This window comes from Bufo gargarizans, chromosome 2 (genome assembly GCF_014858855.1).
Source record: "Bufo gargarizans isolate SCDJY-AF-19 chromosome 2, ASM1485885v1, whole genome shotgun sequence".
Taxonomy (NCBI): domain Eukaryota; kingdom Metazoa; phylum Chordata; class Amphibia; order Anura; family Bufonidae; genus Bufo; species Bufo gargarizans.
This window is the reverse complement of record NC_058081.1, coordinates 460,400,376-460,413,074: the sequence shown is the minus strand read 5'-3', so window position 1 is coordinate 460,413,074 and position 12,699 is coordinate 460,400,376. Positions and strand designations below refer to the sequence as shown.

General features: G+C 48.3%; 1 protein-coding gene across 1 annotated transcript in view; it reads left to right on the top strand.

Annotated features, from left to right (window-relative positions):
* The window catches only part of LOC122926044, a 36,067-nt gene extending 26,957 nt beyond the window's left edge, over nucleotides 1-9,110 (top strand). The window contains exons 6-7 of the mRNA XM_044277432.1: nucleotides 8,735-8,739; nucleotides 8,859-9,110. Coding sequence (XP_044133367.1) covers nucleotides 8,735-8,739; nucleotides 8,859-9,110 — 257 coding nt within the window. The remainder of the gene's footprint in view (nucleotides 1-8,734; nucleotides 8,740-8,858) is intronic.
* The last annotated feature ends 3,589 nt before the right edge of the window (nucleotides 9,111-12,699 follow it).

Below are 12,699 nucleotides of genomic sequence, written 5' to 3'. Positions count from 1 at the left end.
GCAATCACAAGTTGATTAACCCATGGCTGGCTTCCTAATCCACTTTGCTCTTGTGAGTCAGTATAATATGCGCCACTGGTCGACGAAGTGCATAAGAAGCGCGTACTCGCGACCGTGTATCCCTTTGCGAACCTGCCCTCGTGCGTACGCACGGACGCATGATTGGCTCAGCGCGAGTATGCGAGCGCGTGGACCCAGATGCGGAAACGGAAGTCGCAGGAGACACCGGAGACAACCCTGGCCGCGGCGTCTTGTCACTCGCCTGGCCACTCTGTCCCCGGGACTCCGACGGTCCTCCCCTCCGATGTCCACGCGAACGCATCTCCGCACTGGCTCGCAAAGGGGTCAGCGCTGGTGCATCAGAGACACGCATAACCTGTCCCGCAACTCCACGAGGACCCCTCTTGGTTCCCCTGGAGTGCAAAGCAGGTGAGGATCTTACATTACCCCCCCCCTCGAGGAGGCGGCTCTGAAGACTCCAAGCAAGCTTTCCCCGGATTATCCCGGTGAAAGGCTGCCACCAACTCATCCGCATGCACCTGGCGAGCAGGTATCCAACATCTCTCCTCTGGACCAAAACCCTTCCAGTCCACCAAGTATTGAAAGAGACCTTTGGACAAAACGAGAGTCCAAAATTCTGTTCACTTCGAACTCCGGTACCCCTTGGACCTCCAGCGGGGATGGGGTCTGAATGAAGGGAGCGGAGTCGGCTGCCGATTTGAGAAGTGAAACATGAAAGGTGTTCACTCCTCGGATCGACGGTGGAAGAGCAACCTTGTACGTGACTCGGTTGATCTTTTGTGTCACTGGGTATGGGCCAATGAATCGAGGACCCAACTTGGAAGATGGCTGACGCAGCGGAATGTTCCGGGTGGAGACCCACACCTGATCTCCCACCTTAAACTTTTGCTCTACGGTGCGATGACGATCAGCAAATTTCTTCTGTTGCGCCACCGCACTGCGGAGATTCCGCTGGGCCGACGACCAAATGGGACGTCTATCCTTGAACCACTGATCCACCACCGGTGAGTCAGTGGAGGGTCCGGCCAAAGAAGAGTCTTGGATCCCTGCCCCCCACGCACCTGAACAGAGACATCTTAGTGGAAGAATGCTCAGAGTTATTATAAGCCACCTCCGCAAAGGGTAGATACGCTGCCCATTCCTCCTGGCAGTCTGACACGAAGCACCAGAGATATTGCTCCAGGGTCTGGTTAGTCCTTTCCGTCTGACCGTTGGTCTCTGGGTGAAAACCAGAAGAAAAAGACAAATTAATACCCAATCGGGAGCAGAAAGAACGCCAGAAGCGGGAGATAAATTGCACTCCTCTGTCTGAAACAATGTCATCCGGCGCTCCGTGTAATCGAAAGACATGATTCAAGAACAGATCTGCCAATTCTCTGGCCGAGGGCAATCCAGGGAGTGGGATAAAATGGGCCATTTTACTAAAACGGTCCACCACTACCCAGATTACCGTACTTCCAGAGGACCTTGGCAAATCTGTGATGAAATCCATGGAAATGTGAGTCCATGGAGCCTGGGGAATAGGCAGTGGGAGTAAAGTCCCAGAAGGGGCAGACCGGGACGATTTACATCTGGCGCAAACAGTACATGCCTGGATATAGGCCTTAACATCCACGGACATGTTGGGCCACCACACGTGACGTTTAACAAGGGCAAGTGTTTTTTTAACACCCAAATGCCCGGCAGACTTTGAGTCATGAAGCTGTCGGATGACCTCCAATCGAAGGTTAATGGGTACGAACCATCGACCCTCGGGTTTGTCAGGTGGACTCTCTGCCTGTGAGGGCTCAAGAAGAGAGGACAAGTCCTCCATTACTTCTGCGGCCCCCAGGGCAGCAAGAAAACACTTAGTTGGGAGAATGGTTTCTGGCTCAGAGTCCAGGACGGAAGCAGCCTCAGGGAAGCAGCGGGACAGGGCATCTGCCTTCACGTTTTTGGAACCTGGTTTATAAGTGAGGCGGAAATTGAAGCGGGTGAAAAACAATGCCCACCTGGCTTGTCGGGAGTTGAGTCTTTTGGCACTCTCTAGATACTCCAAATTTTTGTGGTCAGTGTAAACCGTGATGGGATGTTCTGCACCCTCTAGCCAATGTCTCCACTCTTGAAAAGCCAATCTTACTCCCAGAAGCTCTCTATTGCCGATATCATAATTACACTCGGCTGGAGAGAGCTTCCGAGAGAAGAAGGCACAGGGATGTAACCTCTCGGGGTCCCCAGAATACTGTGAGAGAACTGCCCCTACACCAACCTCTGAGGCATCGACCTCGAGAACAAAAGGTCTGGATGAGTAAGAATTGGTGCCGTGCAAAAGGCCTGTTTCAGCGTCTCAAAGGCTCTGACTGCCTCTCTCGTCCACTTAGAAGGATTAGCTCCCTTCTTAGTGAGGTTGGTGAGAGGTACTACTATCGCAGAAAAATTCTTAATAAACTTGCGGTAGAAGTTGGCAAAGCCTAAGAAACGCTGCAACCCCTTAAGATCCTTAGGTTGAGGCCAATCCAAGACAGCAGAAAGTTTGGATGGGTCCATAGCCAATCCCTTTTCTGAGATAATGTATCCCAGGAAAGGCAACTCCTTCACCTCAAACAGACACTTCTCAAGTTTGGCATAGAGGCGGTTCTCCCCCAGCTTCTGGAAAACCTGACACGTGTCTCCGATGAGAGACCAGATCCGAGGAGTAGATTAATATGTCATCTAGATAGACAACAACACATCTATCCAAGAAATCTCTGAGAACATCGTTGATGAACTCCTGGAAGACCGCGGGAGCATTACAGAGACCGAAAGGCATCACGAGATATTCGTAATGCCCGTCTCTGGTATTAAACGCGGTCTTCCATTCGTCACCCTCTCTAATGCGAACTAAATTATAAGCACCCCTTAAATCGAGTTTGGTGAAGACTCGGGCCCCTGCCACCTGAGAAAACAGATCATCAATCAGAGTCAGTGGATACCGATTCTTCACCGTAATCCGATTAAGGGCACGATAATCGATGCAAGGTCTCAAGCCTCCATCCTTCTCCACAAAGAAGAATCCAGCTCCAGCAGGGGAAGTGGATGGACGAATGAAATTCTTCTCAAGGTTCTCTTTAATATACTCCCGCTGAGCCTGAACCTCAGGCCCAGTGAGATTATAAAGATGCCCTCGTGGTGGCATGGTGCCTGGCAACAGGTCTATAGGACAATCATATGACCTGTGGGGAGGTAATACATCAGCCCCCTGAGGACTGAACACATCTCGGAAATCATGATACTGCTGTGGTAAAGTACTTAATACTTCCATGGAGGCTAGTGACAGGTCGGGACGAATGCACTTAGTAAGGCATTCCGTACTCCACTGAGAGATCAGACCCGAGCGCCAGTCCACTACTGGATTATGGAGCCTTAACCAAGGGAGACCCAAAATCACGGGAGTGGATGGCATGTCAAGGACAAAAAGGCTTAAGGTCTCCCGATGATCAGCCCCCACCGTTACCTGTATTCCCGGAGTCATCCACACTGCACGACCATCTTGAAGAGGGGAACCATCAATCGCGGTCACTGACATGGTGGTTTTCGGCTGGATCAACGGGATGCCAAGTCGACGAACCAAGGTTGAGTCCACAAAATTCCCAGCGGCCCCAGAGTCGATTAGTGCTGAAAACTCATGGGCCTTGTCTTGCCACCGTAAGGATATGGATACCATCACCCGGCTTGGAGGAGGGATAATAGCACCTAGGGGGTTCTCCTCTATGCCCCCTAGGTTCATTCGTTTCCCGCCGGCAGGAGGGGACAGGTTTTAACGAGGTGTCCAGACTTCCCGCAAAATAGGCACAGGCCTTTCTGTTGGCGACGAGCTCGTTCTGCCTGTGTGAGATGGGAGGATCCAACCTCCATTGGCTCTTCGGCCGATTTTAGAGGCCCTGGATGTGGTCGAGAGGATGGAAACCGAGACGACCGTTCCACTCGCCTCTCACGGATTTGCCTGTCGGCATCGATTGCCTGAGAGATAGCCATTTCCAACGAGAAGGGGGTAGGCAAGGCCAAAAGAAGATCCCGGACCGCATCCGAAAGTCCCAAACGGAAGCGATGGCGTAGGGCTGCGTCGCCCCAAGTGGTGAAAGCTGCCCATCGCCTGAATTCTGCAGCGTATTCTTCAGCTGGGCGGCGGCCTTGTTGAATATGCTCAAGATTGGTCTCTGCGGTGCGAGTACGATCCGGGTCATCGTAAATCACAGCCATAGCCTCGAAGAAGGCATCCACTGACGAAAAGGCTGTATGGTCTTGAGGCAAGTTAAATGCCCAACGTTGGGGGTCTCCACGTAGCAGTGACATTACAACCCCAATTCTCTGCCTGAGAGTGCCAGAAGCCATCGGTCGTAACTGGAAATAAAGGAGACAGGAGTCCCTGAAGTTTAAGAACTCCTGTCGCTCTCCTGTGAAGGGGTCAGGCAGAGGGATCTTAGGTTCTGTTTGATGCCTTGCGATAGTGACGGGTAGTGCTGAGGCTCCCTGGATAAGCTGCTGAACCTCCTCCATCACAGTTGTCAGTTGCTCTTGGATTTGCGCTGCAGCGGCTGCTGGTATATTTGGACGTCGTTGGAACAGCAGGTTAACGGCTCCCGTTAATTCATTCAGCTGCTGCTGGATCTTGTCCATGGCAACTGTTAGTTGGGCCCACTGTTCTGTAATGCAAGGCACCAACAAACAGACCAGTGATGAAAGCAAAAAGGTGTTTATTCACCAGAAACAAACGTCCAGGACACTTGCTGGTAACAAGGAATAATAACAAAAAACCAGGCAAGGAGATTCCAGGAATAGTCCCAACCAGAGCTGAATGATGATGTGCACTTGGCAGTCGAGTCACTCCAGATCTTGGGTCCGCTGTAAGGACAAAGTTCCTGGCAGTCTTCAGTCACTAGGAGTTGTGACCTATACCTGGTTGAGGGAAAATAACAGTGGGCACTGATCACCCTGAGAGACCTCCTTTTAAATGCCTGCTGACCAATCCCAGGGTGCCAAGTGTCCACTACCATAGGTGAACAAATTGCCCTGCACCTGAGGACAAGCCCTAAGGCAATCACAAGTTGATTAACCCATGGCTGGCTCCCTAATCCACTTTGCTCTTGTGAGTCAGTATAATATGCGCCACTGGTAGACGAAGTGCATAAGAAGCGCGTACTCGCGACCGTGTATCCCTTTGCGAACCTGCCCTCGTGCGTACGCACGGACGCATGATTGGCTCAGCGCGAGTATGCGAGCGCGTGGACCCAGATGCGGAAACGGAAGTCGCAGGAGACACCGGAGACAACCCTGGCCGCGGCCTCTTGTCACTCGCCTGGCCACTCTGTCCCCGGGACTCCGACGGTCCTCCCCTCCGATGTCCACGCGAACGCATCTCCGCACTGGCTCGCAAAGGGGTCAGCGCTGGTGCATCAGAGACACGCATAACCTGTCCCGCAACTCCACGAGGACCCCTCTTGGTTCCCCTGGAGTGCAAAGCAGGTGAGGATCTTACAGTATCTGTATGGTATCAACTAGTTGATAAAGTGAAGAAATATGAGAAACTTGCTATTTATAATAAGAGTCAGAAAATTAGATGGGATAGAACTTGGTCGACATGGTCATAAGGTCCTGTTCACCATGGATGTGCTCCGAGACAATAAGGGTGGGTGGTGGGATGGGGGAGTAGGATTAAATAGGTTTCTCTTTTGGATACTAATTTTATATTCATGATGGATAAGTTGAGTAAATTTGTGGATATTTATTGTATTTGTGTAACATCATGTGATTTAAACTCTTATGTTTTGGATATAAAACAAAGATAATAATAATAAAAAAAAAAAAAAAAGAATGCTATAATTTCCCCTTATAACCATATTATAAGGGAAAATAATACAATCTACACAACACCGATCCCAAACCCGAACTTCTGTGAAGAAGTTCGGGTTTGGGTACTAAACATGCTGATTTTTCTCAAGCGCGTGCAAAACGCATTACAATGTTTGCACTTGCGCTGAAAAATCGCGCATTTTCCCGCGACGCACCCGCATCTTATCCGGGCCAAAAACATAATGCCCATGTGAAAGAGGCCTAAGTGTTCTTACTTATTCACATGCATGGCACCATGAGAATAGACATGATCAACAGCAGCACCAAAATAGTGCAGCGGGGGATGTGAGAATATACACAGTTCAAATATACATTGTTGTTACTCTGCATTCATTTTAACCCTCTATTTTAGGGGCTGTACTTATTTTGGGGTCTGAATTTACGAAATAGACCATACTCCTTGAATAAATACAAGCCCCCATGCCAAAACCCCAAATGAAAGCTGCTGACCAGTAGTTAGTAACTGCACTTTCATTTAATAGAGAAGGGTGTAAATAGCAAATTTCTAAATGAATAAATAAAAATAAAAAACTGCAAAGTCATGGCCACTAGGGGTCTCACTTCCACCTAATCTGCAGTCCACTCACTGTTGTCAGGCAAGATCTGTCCCTAGTAACAAAGACTCGAAAGACTCCAAGGAAATAGGGGGAGTGGAAGCTAGCTGAGATATTAATCCTGTTAAAACACCTGCTTCTTCGCAACTTTAGAAGATTATAGGAGCATCCTTATCTGTCCTGTGAGCTCCAGAGCTAAAAACAAATTTAGGCTACTTTCACACTTGCGCTAGGTGCGGATCCGTCTGGTATCTGCACAGACGGATCAGCACCTATACATGCAAACGATGGTATCCGTTCAGTGCGGATCCGTCTGCATAACAGCTTTTTCAGATCTGAGTTTTCACGATCCGACAGTATAGTCTAACACAGAGGCCTTCCCATGGTGATGGGGATGCTTCAAGTTAGAATATACTAAGAACTGTGTACATAACTGCCCCCTGTTGCCTGGCACCACCCGATCTCTACAGGGGGCTGTTATCCGCACAATTATCCCCTCAGGTGCCTGATCGGGGGCTTCCAGGCAGAAGGGGCCAGACCCCCCTCCCTCCCCAGTATTAAAAGCATTGGTGGCCAGTGCGGCCTCCCCCCTCCCTTCCTCCCCAGTATTAAAAGCATTGGTGGCAGTTGCCACAGGCTAACAACCCCCCTCCCCCCCATCATTGGTGGCAGTGGAGCGGCATTTCCGATCGGAGTCCCAGTTTAATCGCTGGGGCTCCGATCGGTTACCATGGCAGCCAGGACGCCACTGCAGTCCTGGCTGCCATGGTTACTTAGCTTATACTTACCGGCACATCACACAGACCTGTCACTTACCAGTAGGAGGAGCGCCCTGCCGGCCACAGACAACGCAGGTAAGTATAAGCTAAGTAACCATGGCAGCCAGGACTGCAGTAGCGTCCTGGCTGTATGGAAACCGAATGGAGCCCCAGCGATTAAACCGGGACTCCGATTGGAAATGCCGCTCCGCTGCCACCAATGATGGGGGGGGGGTTGTTAGCCTGTGGCCACTGCCACCAATGCTTTTAATACTAGGGAGAGAGGGGGGGGGGGCGCACTGGCCACCAATGCTTTTAATACTGGGGAGGGAGGGAGGGGGGCCGCACTGGCCACCAATGTTTTTAATACTGGGGAGGAAGGGAGGGGGGGGGCCGCACTGGCCACCAATGTTTTTAATACTGGGGAGGAAGGGGGGGGGGCCGCACTGGCCACCAATGCTTTTAATACTGGGGAGGGAGGGAGGGGGGCCGCACTGGCCACCAATGCTTTTAATACTGGGGAGGGAGGGGGGTCTGGCCCCTGCTGCCTGGCAACCCCCGATCAGGGGGCTGAGATCCGCACAATTAGCAACACACTCATTTTATTGCAAGTGAGCCAGGATACAGGAGTCCAGCAGTACCAAGGTAGGAGACTCCGTTGACACTATACCCACTATTATACAGAGACATTACCCCACTTTGGCATTCCTAACCTGGTACGTGAGTTGCAACACCTTAAAGGGTACCCTGCGCACGCTGCAATTGGTGTCACAAACAAAACTATAGACTATTATATACATTTCCTGAGCCACTGCATAGTTTGGCATCCGTGTAACCACGGTCTGGCTCTATTGCACATGTAGGTCAGACTATGTGGTATATACAATAACATGTCCATGCAGCTTGATGTATATAGGAGAAACTACTATGGAGGTGAGGGAGGGAATCAACCAGCATAAAAGTACGATTAGAAAGGAGATTATGGAGTTACCGATACCGAAACATTTTATAGAGAAAGGACACTCTGTAAACCAGTTGAGGTTTAGGGTCATTGATTCCGTGCCCCCATTACGTAGGGGTGGGGATAGGGAAGCCCTTCTACGAAAAAAGGAACTCAGATGGATTCACACGCTGCAGACATTACAGCCTAGGGCCCACCAGTAAAATTTATTTTGGGGCCCACCATACGGATACATTCAAATATAATCTAGCAAGTTTTTTTATATGAACATGGTTGAGGTGCTGTACATTGAATAGATATATGTAGTGCAATAAATCTACTGTGTTATGTGCCACTTGTGCAGGGGGTGGGAGACTAGGGGCCAACCTTGCTCAGGGGCCCACCCGGGGATTTACCTGTACCCCTGTCGGCCAGTCCGAGCCTGGCCGAGGGGTTTGAATGTAGAATGATAGGGGCTTGGCCTGAATAGGCTTTGCACCTCATGGTGCCATTGAAACATAGGTTGCTAGGGGCTTTGGGTTTTCTGCCCCTTTTCCCCTTTTCTGTTCCCTTGTGTTTTTTATCTTCCCCAGGTGAGGTAAGCCGGCTGGATACCGGGCAGCTTCAGGATTGGTCAGTTGGGCTGAAGGGCCAGTGATTATTATTGGTTAAGTCTGTTGCTGTCTGGTTGCTGGGCCTTGTTCTATTTTTAACTAGGTCCTCGATTGGTTGGCGGAGCACTTCGGCGGGAAAACTACCTATTTAAGAAGGTATCGTACCTGTGGAGATCAGTCGCCGTGTCAAGAACAGAGAAGAGGCTTGTCCACGTCGGTTGAAGAGGTCCGGCGGCAGCGGTTTTCAGCGTCGGCGGTGAAGAAGGAGCTCCGGTGGGTCGGCATCTGGAAGAGAAAGCGGCGGTGTGAAGCGGCGCCTAAAGCGGAGCGGTGGTGCGGAGTGTCGTCCGGATAGCAGCGGCCCCTGAAGTAAAGAAGACCGGCTTGAGAAGAAGAGTTTTTGGCTGAAGATGGACCCGAGCAGTACGGAGGCTCTCCTCGGCCACATTCGCAATAGAGCTTTTACCTGTGGCGGCGACGAGTGGCTGCGCAGGTTGTTGGCCGGGGAGGTGCTGATGTCTCAGGGTACCGGTATGCAGTGGAGTGAAGGAGTCGGGACTGCGCATGCGCCGGAAGAGGCGGAACCAAGTTTTCCTCAGGACGCAGCGGCCGGAAGATCGTCATCACCAGTGGCGAACCAGGAAGTGGGTATCGCTGCTGGAGAGCTGCCAGCGGCCACCGCTACAAGGAGCTCAAACAGGAGGAAGAGACCCAGGAGGGCTTATTCGCCGCAGAGGACCAGTAACCCGGGCAGGCACCAGCAGTCTCCTCCCAGGCCGGCGGTCTCGCAGCCTGGTTTAGAGGGGATAGCTGTGTCGCCGCCTGAAGACCTTATTCAGCCGCCCAGGGGTGAGATTTCAGATAGGCAGTCATTGCTGTCTGTTAACCCTAATATGTCTTTTTTACAGGATTTAGCTGCATTGTTTTCTGATTTAGCTAAAGGAAATAGAGTAAGAGCAGTGCAGCCAGTGGAATCGCCATCGGTGGCATGGACGGATCCCCCTTTGCCAGCGGCTAGTTTGGCTTCTGGCGGAGGGGGTCCGGTTTTTGAAAATGCGGTAGGGGTTAACGAAGTTTGCTTAAAAGAAGCACTGTCGTGTGAAGCTTCTCCTCTGGGCTTTCATCTGTCTAATGTAGTAAAGGAAAAAATTTGGCGGCGGGAGTATGTAGATATTTTGTCTTTACTACCGTCTGCCAAAGAGGTTTTTAAAGTAGATAAAAAGACGGATGAAAAATCAGATGAAGAAAGGCGAAGAGGTATTGTTAAATCATTTAACAATTGGTTGCAGGCTTTTTCAATTTATGCTTCCATTTTAGTTACTAAATATCCGCAGCTGGGAGTGGGTCTATTTCAGCATATTGATACTATCTTGGAAGCTTATCGTAATTTCGGTGGGCTTTCATGGTTTCATTATGATGAAACTTTTAGGCAAAAGCTGGCGGTACATCCGGGTTTAAAATGGGGCAACAAAGACGTAGGGTTATGGTTAAGCTTGATGCTACCTCAAAGGACGGTGGCAATTAATAGGCAGCAGGTTGTAAGTTCACAGAATTCTTTTAAGAAGGGCTTATGTTTTGCTTTTAACGAGTCGGCGTGCAAATGGTTAAGTTCGTGCAGGTATAAGCATGAATGCTCCATTTGTGCGGGTCCGCATCCAATGTTTAGATGTTTTAAAAGGCCCTTTGGATCTCAGCAGGTTGGCAATAACCGGGAGTATTCAAAAGGCTCGGACTCCAGTGATCTTACAAAACATGCTGCCATGGCTAGAAATGTACCCAAACAGGGAGAAAGCCGAGTTGCTAATTAAAGGTTTTTCTGTTGGTTTTTTCGTTCCTAGTTTTAAAGGGCCTGGTTGTCTTTTAAGTGAGAATTTGAAGTCAGTTTCAGCGAATATGGGAATTGTTAGAGAGAAAATTGTTAAAGAAGTGTTAGCAGGTAGAGTGGCAGGCCCCTTTCTTAATCCCCCTTTTGAAGATTTTCGTGTTTCCCCTCTAGGTTTAGTGCCTAAGAAAGCTAGTAATGAGTTTAGGATTATTCATCATTTATCCTTTCCGGAAAATTTTTCATTAAATGACGAAATTGATGATCAGCTATGTTCAGTCTCTTACAGTTCCTTTGACGATGCTATAAAATTATTAAATTCGTTTGGTAAAAATTGTTTAGTGGCGAAGGCAGACATTAAATCCGCGTTTCGCTTATTACCAGTATGCCCTGAGGGTTTTAACTCTTTAGGTTTTAAATTCGAGGAGAGTTTTTTCTATGATATGTGTTTGCCCATGGGTTTTTCTTTGTCATGTTCTTATTTTGAATCATTTTCTTCATTTCTTCATTGGGTGTGCATGTTTAATGTTAAAGTTGGTGGTTTGCTACACTATTTAGATGACTTTTTGTTTATTGGTCCAGCAGGTTCTGAGGTTTGTTTTAGTTTGTTAAGTCGTTTTTATGAAGTATGTAGGTGTTTTGGTGTTCCGTCAGCGGTGGAGAAGACTGTTTTACCCTGCTGTTCTATTGAGTTTTTAGGCATAACTATTGACACTGTTGCAATGGAGTTTAGGTTGCCAGGGGAGAAAATTGATAGGTTGTTGTCGTTAATTAGGAGAATGTTGATTTCTAAGAAGACAACTTTAAGGGAATTGCAAAGTCTATTAGGGTTGTTTGCTTTTGCATCTAGGGTAATTCCTGTTGGTAGTATTTTTTCTAGGAGGTTGTATATGGCTACGAGTGGTTTGAAGTCTCCAGGAGCTCATGTCCGTTTGAATAAAGAGCTTAAAGATGACCTGAGAGTTTGGGAGGAATTTTTGGTTAATTTTAATGGAGCTAGTATTTGGCAGGGTGATTTTGTGGAGGCAGCGGATTTGAGGCTGTTTACGGATGCATCAGGTTCTTGGGGTTATGGGGCATTTTTAGATGGTCAGTGGTCAGCGGGGTCGTGGCATGAGTCATGGAGATCTGCTAGGCTCACGAGGAATTTAGTTTTATTAGAATTATTTCCGGTTGTAGTGTCTTTAGTAATTTAGGGTTGTGAGTTGGCTAACAAGAGGGTTTTATTATATACTGATAATAAAGGTGTGTTATTTGCGGTAAATTGCTTGTCATCTAATAATAAATTAGTAGTTAAGTTGTTGCTGGTTTTGGTTAGATGTTGCCTTGCTAGAAATATTTGGTTGAAGGCTAAGTATTTACCAAGTAAAGAAAATATTATAACTGATTCTCTTTCTCGTGCACAGTGGAAGGAGTTTCAAACGCTGGTTCCAGACGCAAGGAAAGAAGGCATCCCTTGTCCGGCCTACTTGTGGGAAGTAATTTGGCATTGATGAGTGAACTCATTCGGAATTCGTTGGCACCTAATACATGGAGTAGGTATGATTTAGCTTGGAATAAATGGTTAGTTTTTTGTAATGATAGGAATTTAAGGGTTTTTGAGGGTGATATAGGTTCAATATTAGATTTTAGTTGTAGTTTAGTTAGGTTGGGTTTGGGATATTCTGCTATTCAGAAGACACTGGCCGGTATATCTTTCTTTTTTAAGTTGGCAGGTCTTGCTCCGATTAATAGTTCATTTATTGTGAAGCAGTTGTTGAAGGGTATTCGGAAAGATACGTTTGTAGCTGATATGCGTAGGCCTGTTACGTTTGAGCTGTTAGGGAAGTTAGTGTCGGTTTTAAATCAGGTAGCATCTTCATTGTTTGAGTTTCGGCTGTTTAAATTGGCGTTTGTTTTAGCATTTTTTGGGGCTTTTAGATTGAGTGAGTTAGTAGCAGCAAATACTCGGTCAGTTTCTCAGTTAGGTTTGTCGGATGTTAAGTTGGGTAGTGATTCAGTTTTAATCTCAGTTTCAAAGTCAAAAACGGATCAGTTGGGGAAAGGTTTGGTTTTTTCCTTGAATAGGTTGGGGAATTCCGAAGTTTGTCCCGTTCAGGCAGTTAAAGAATTTTTAATGGTT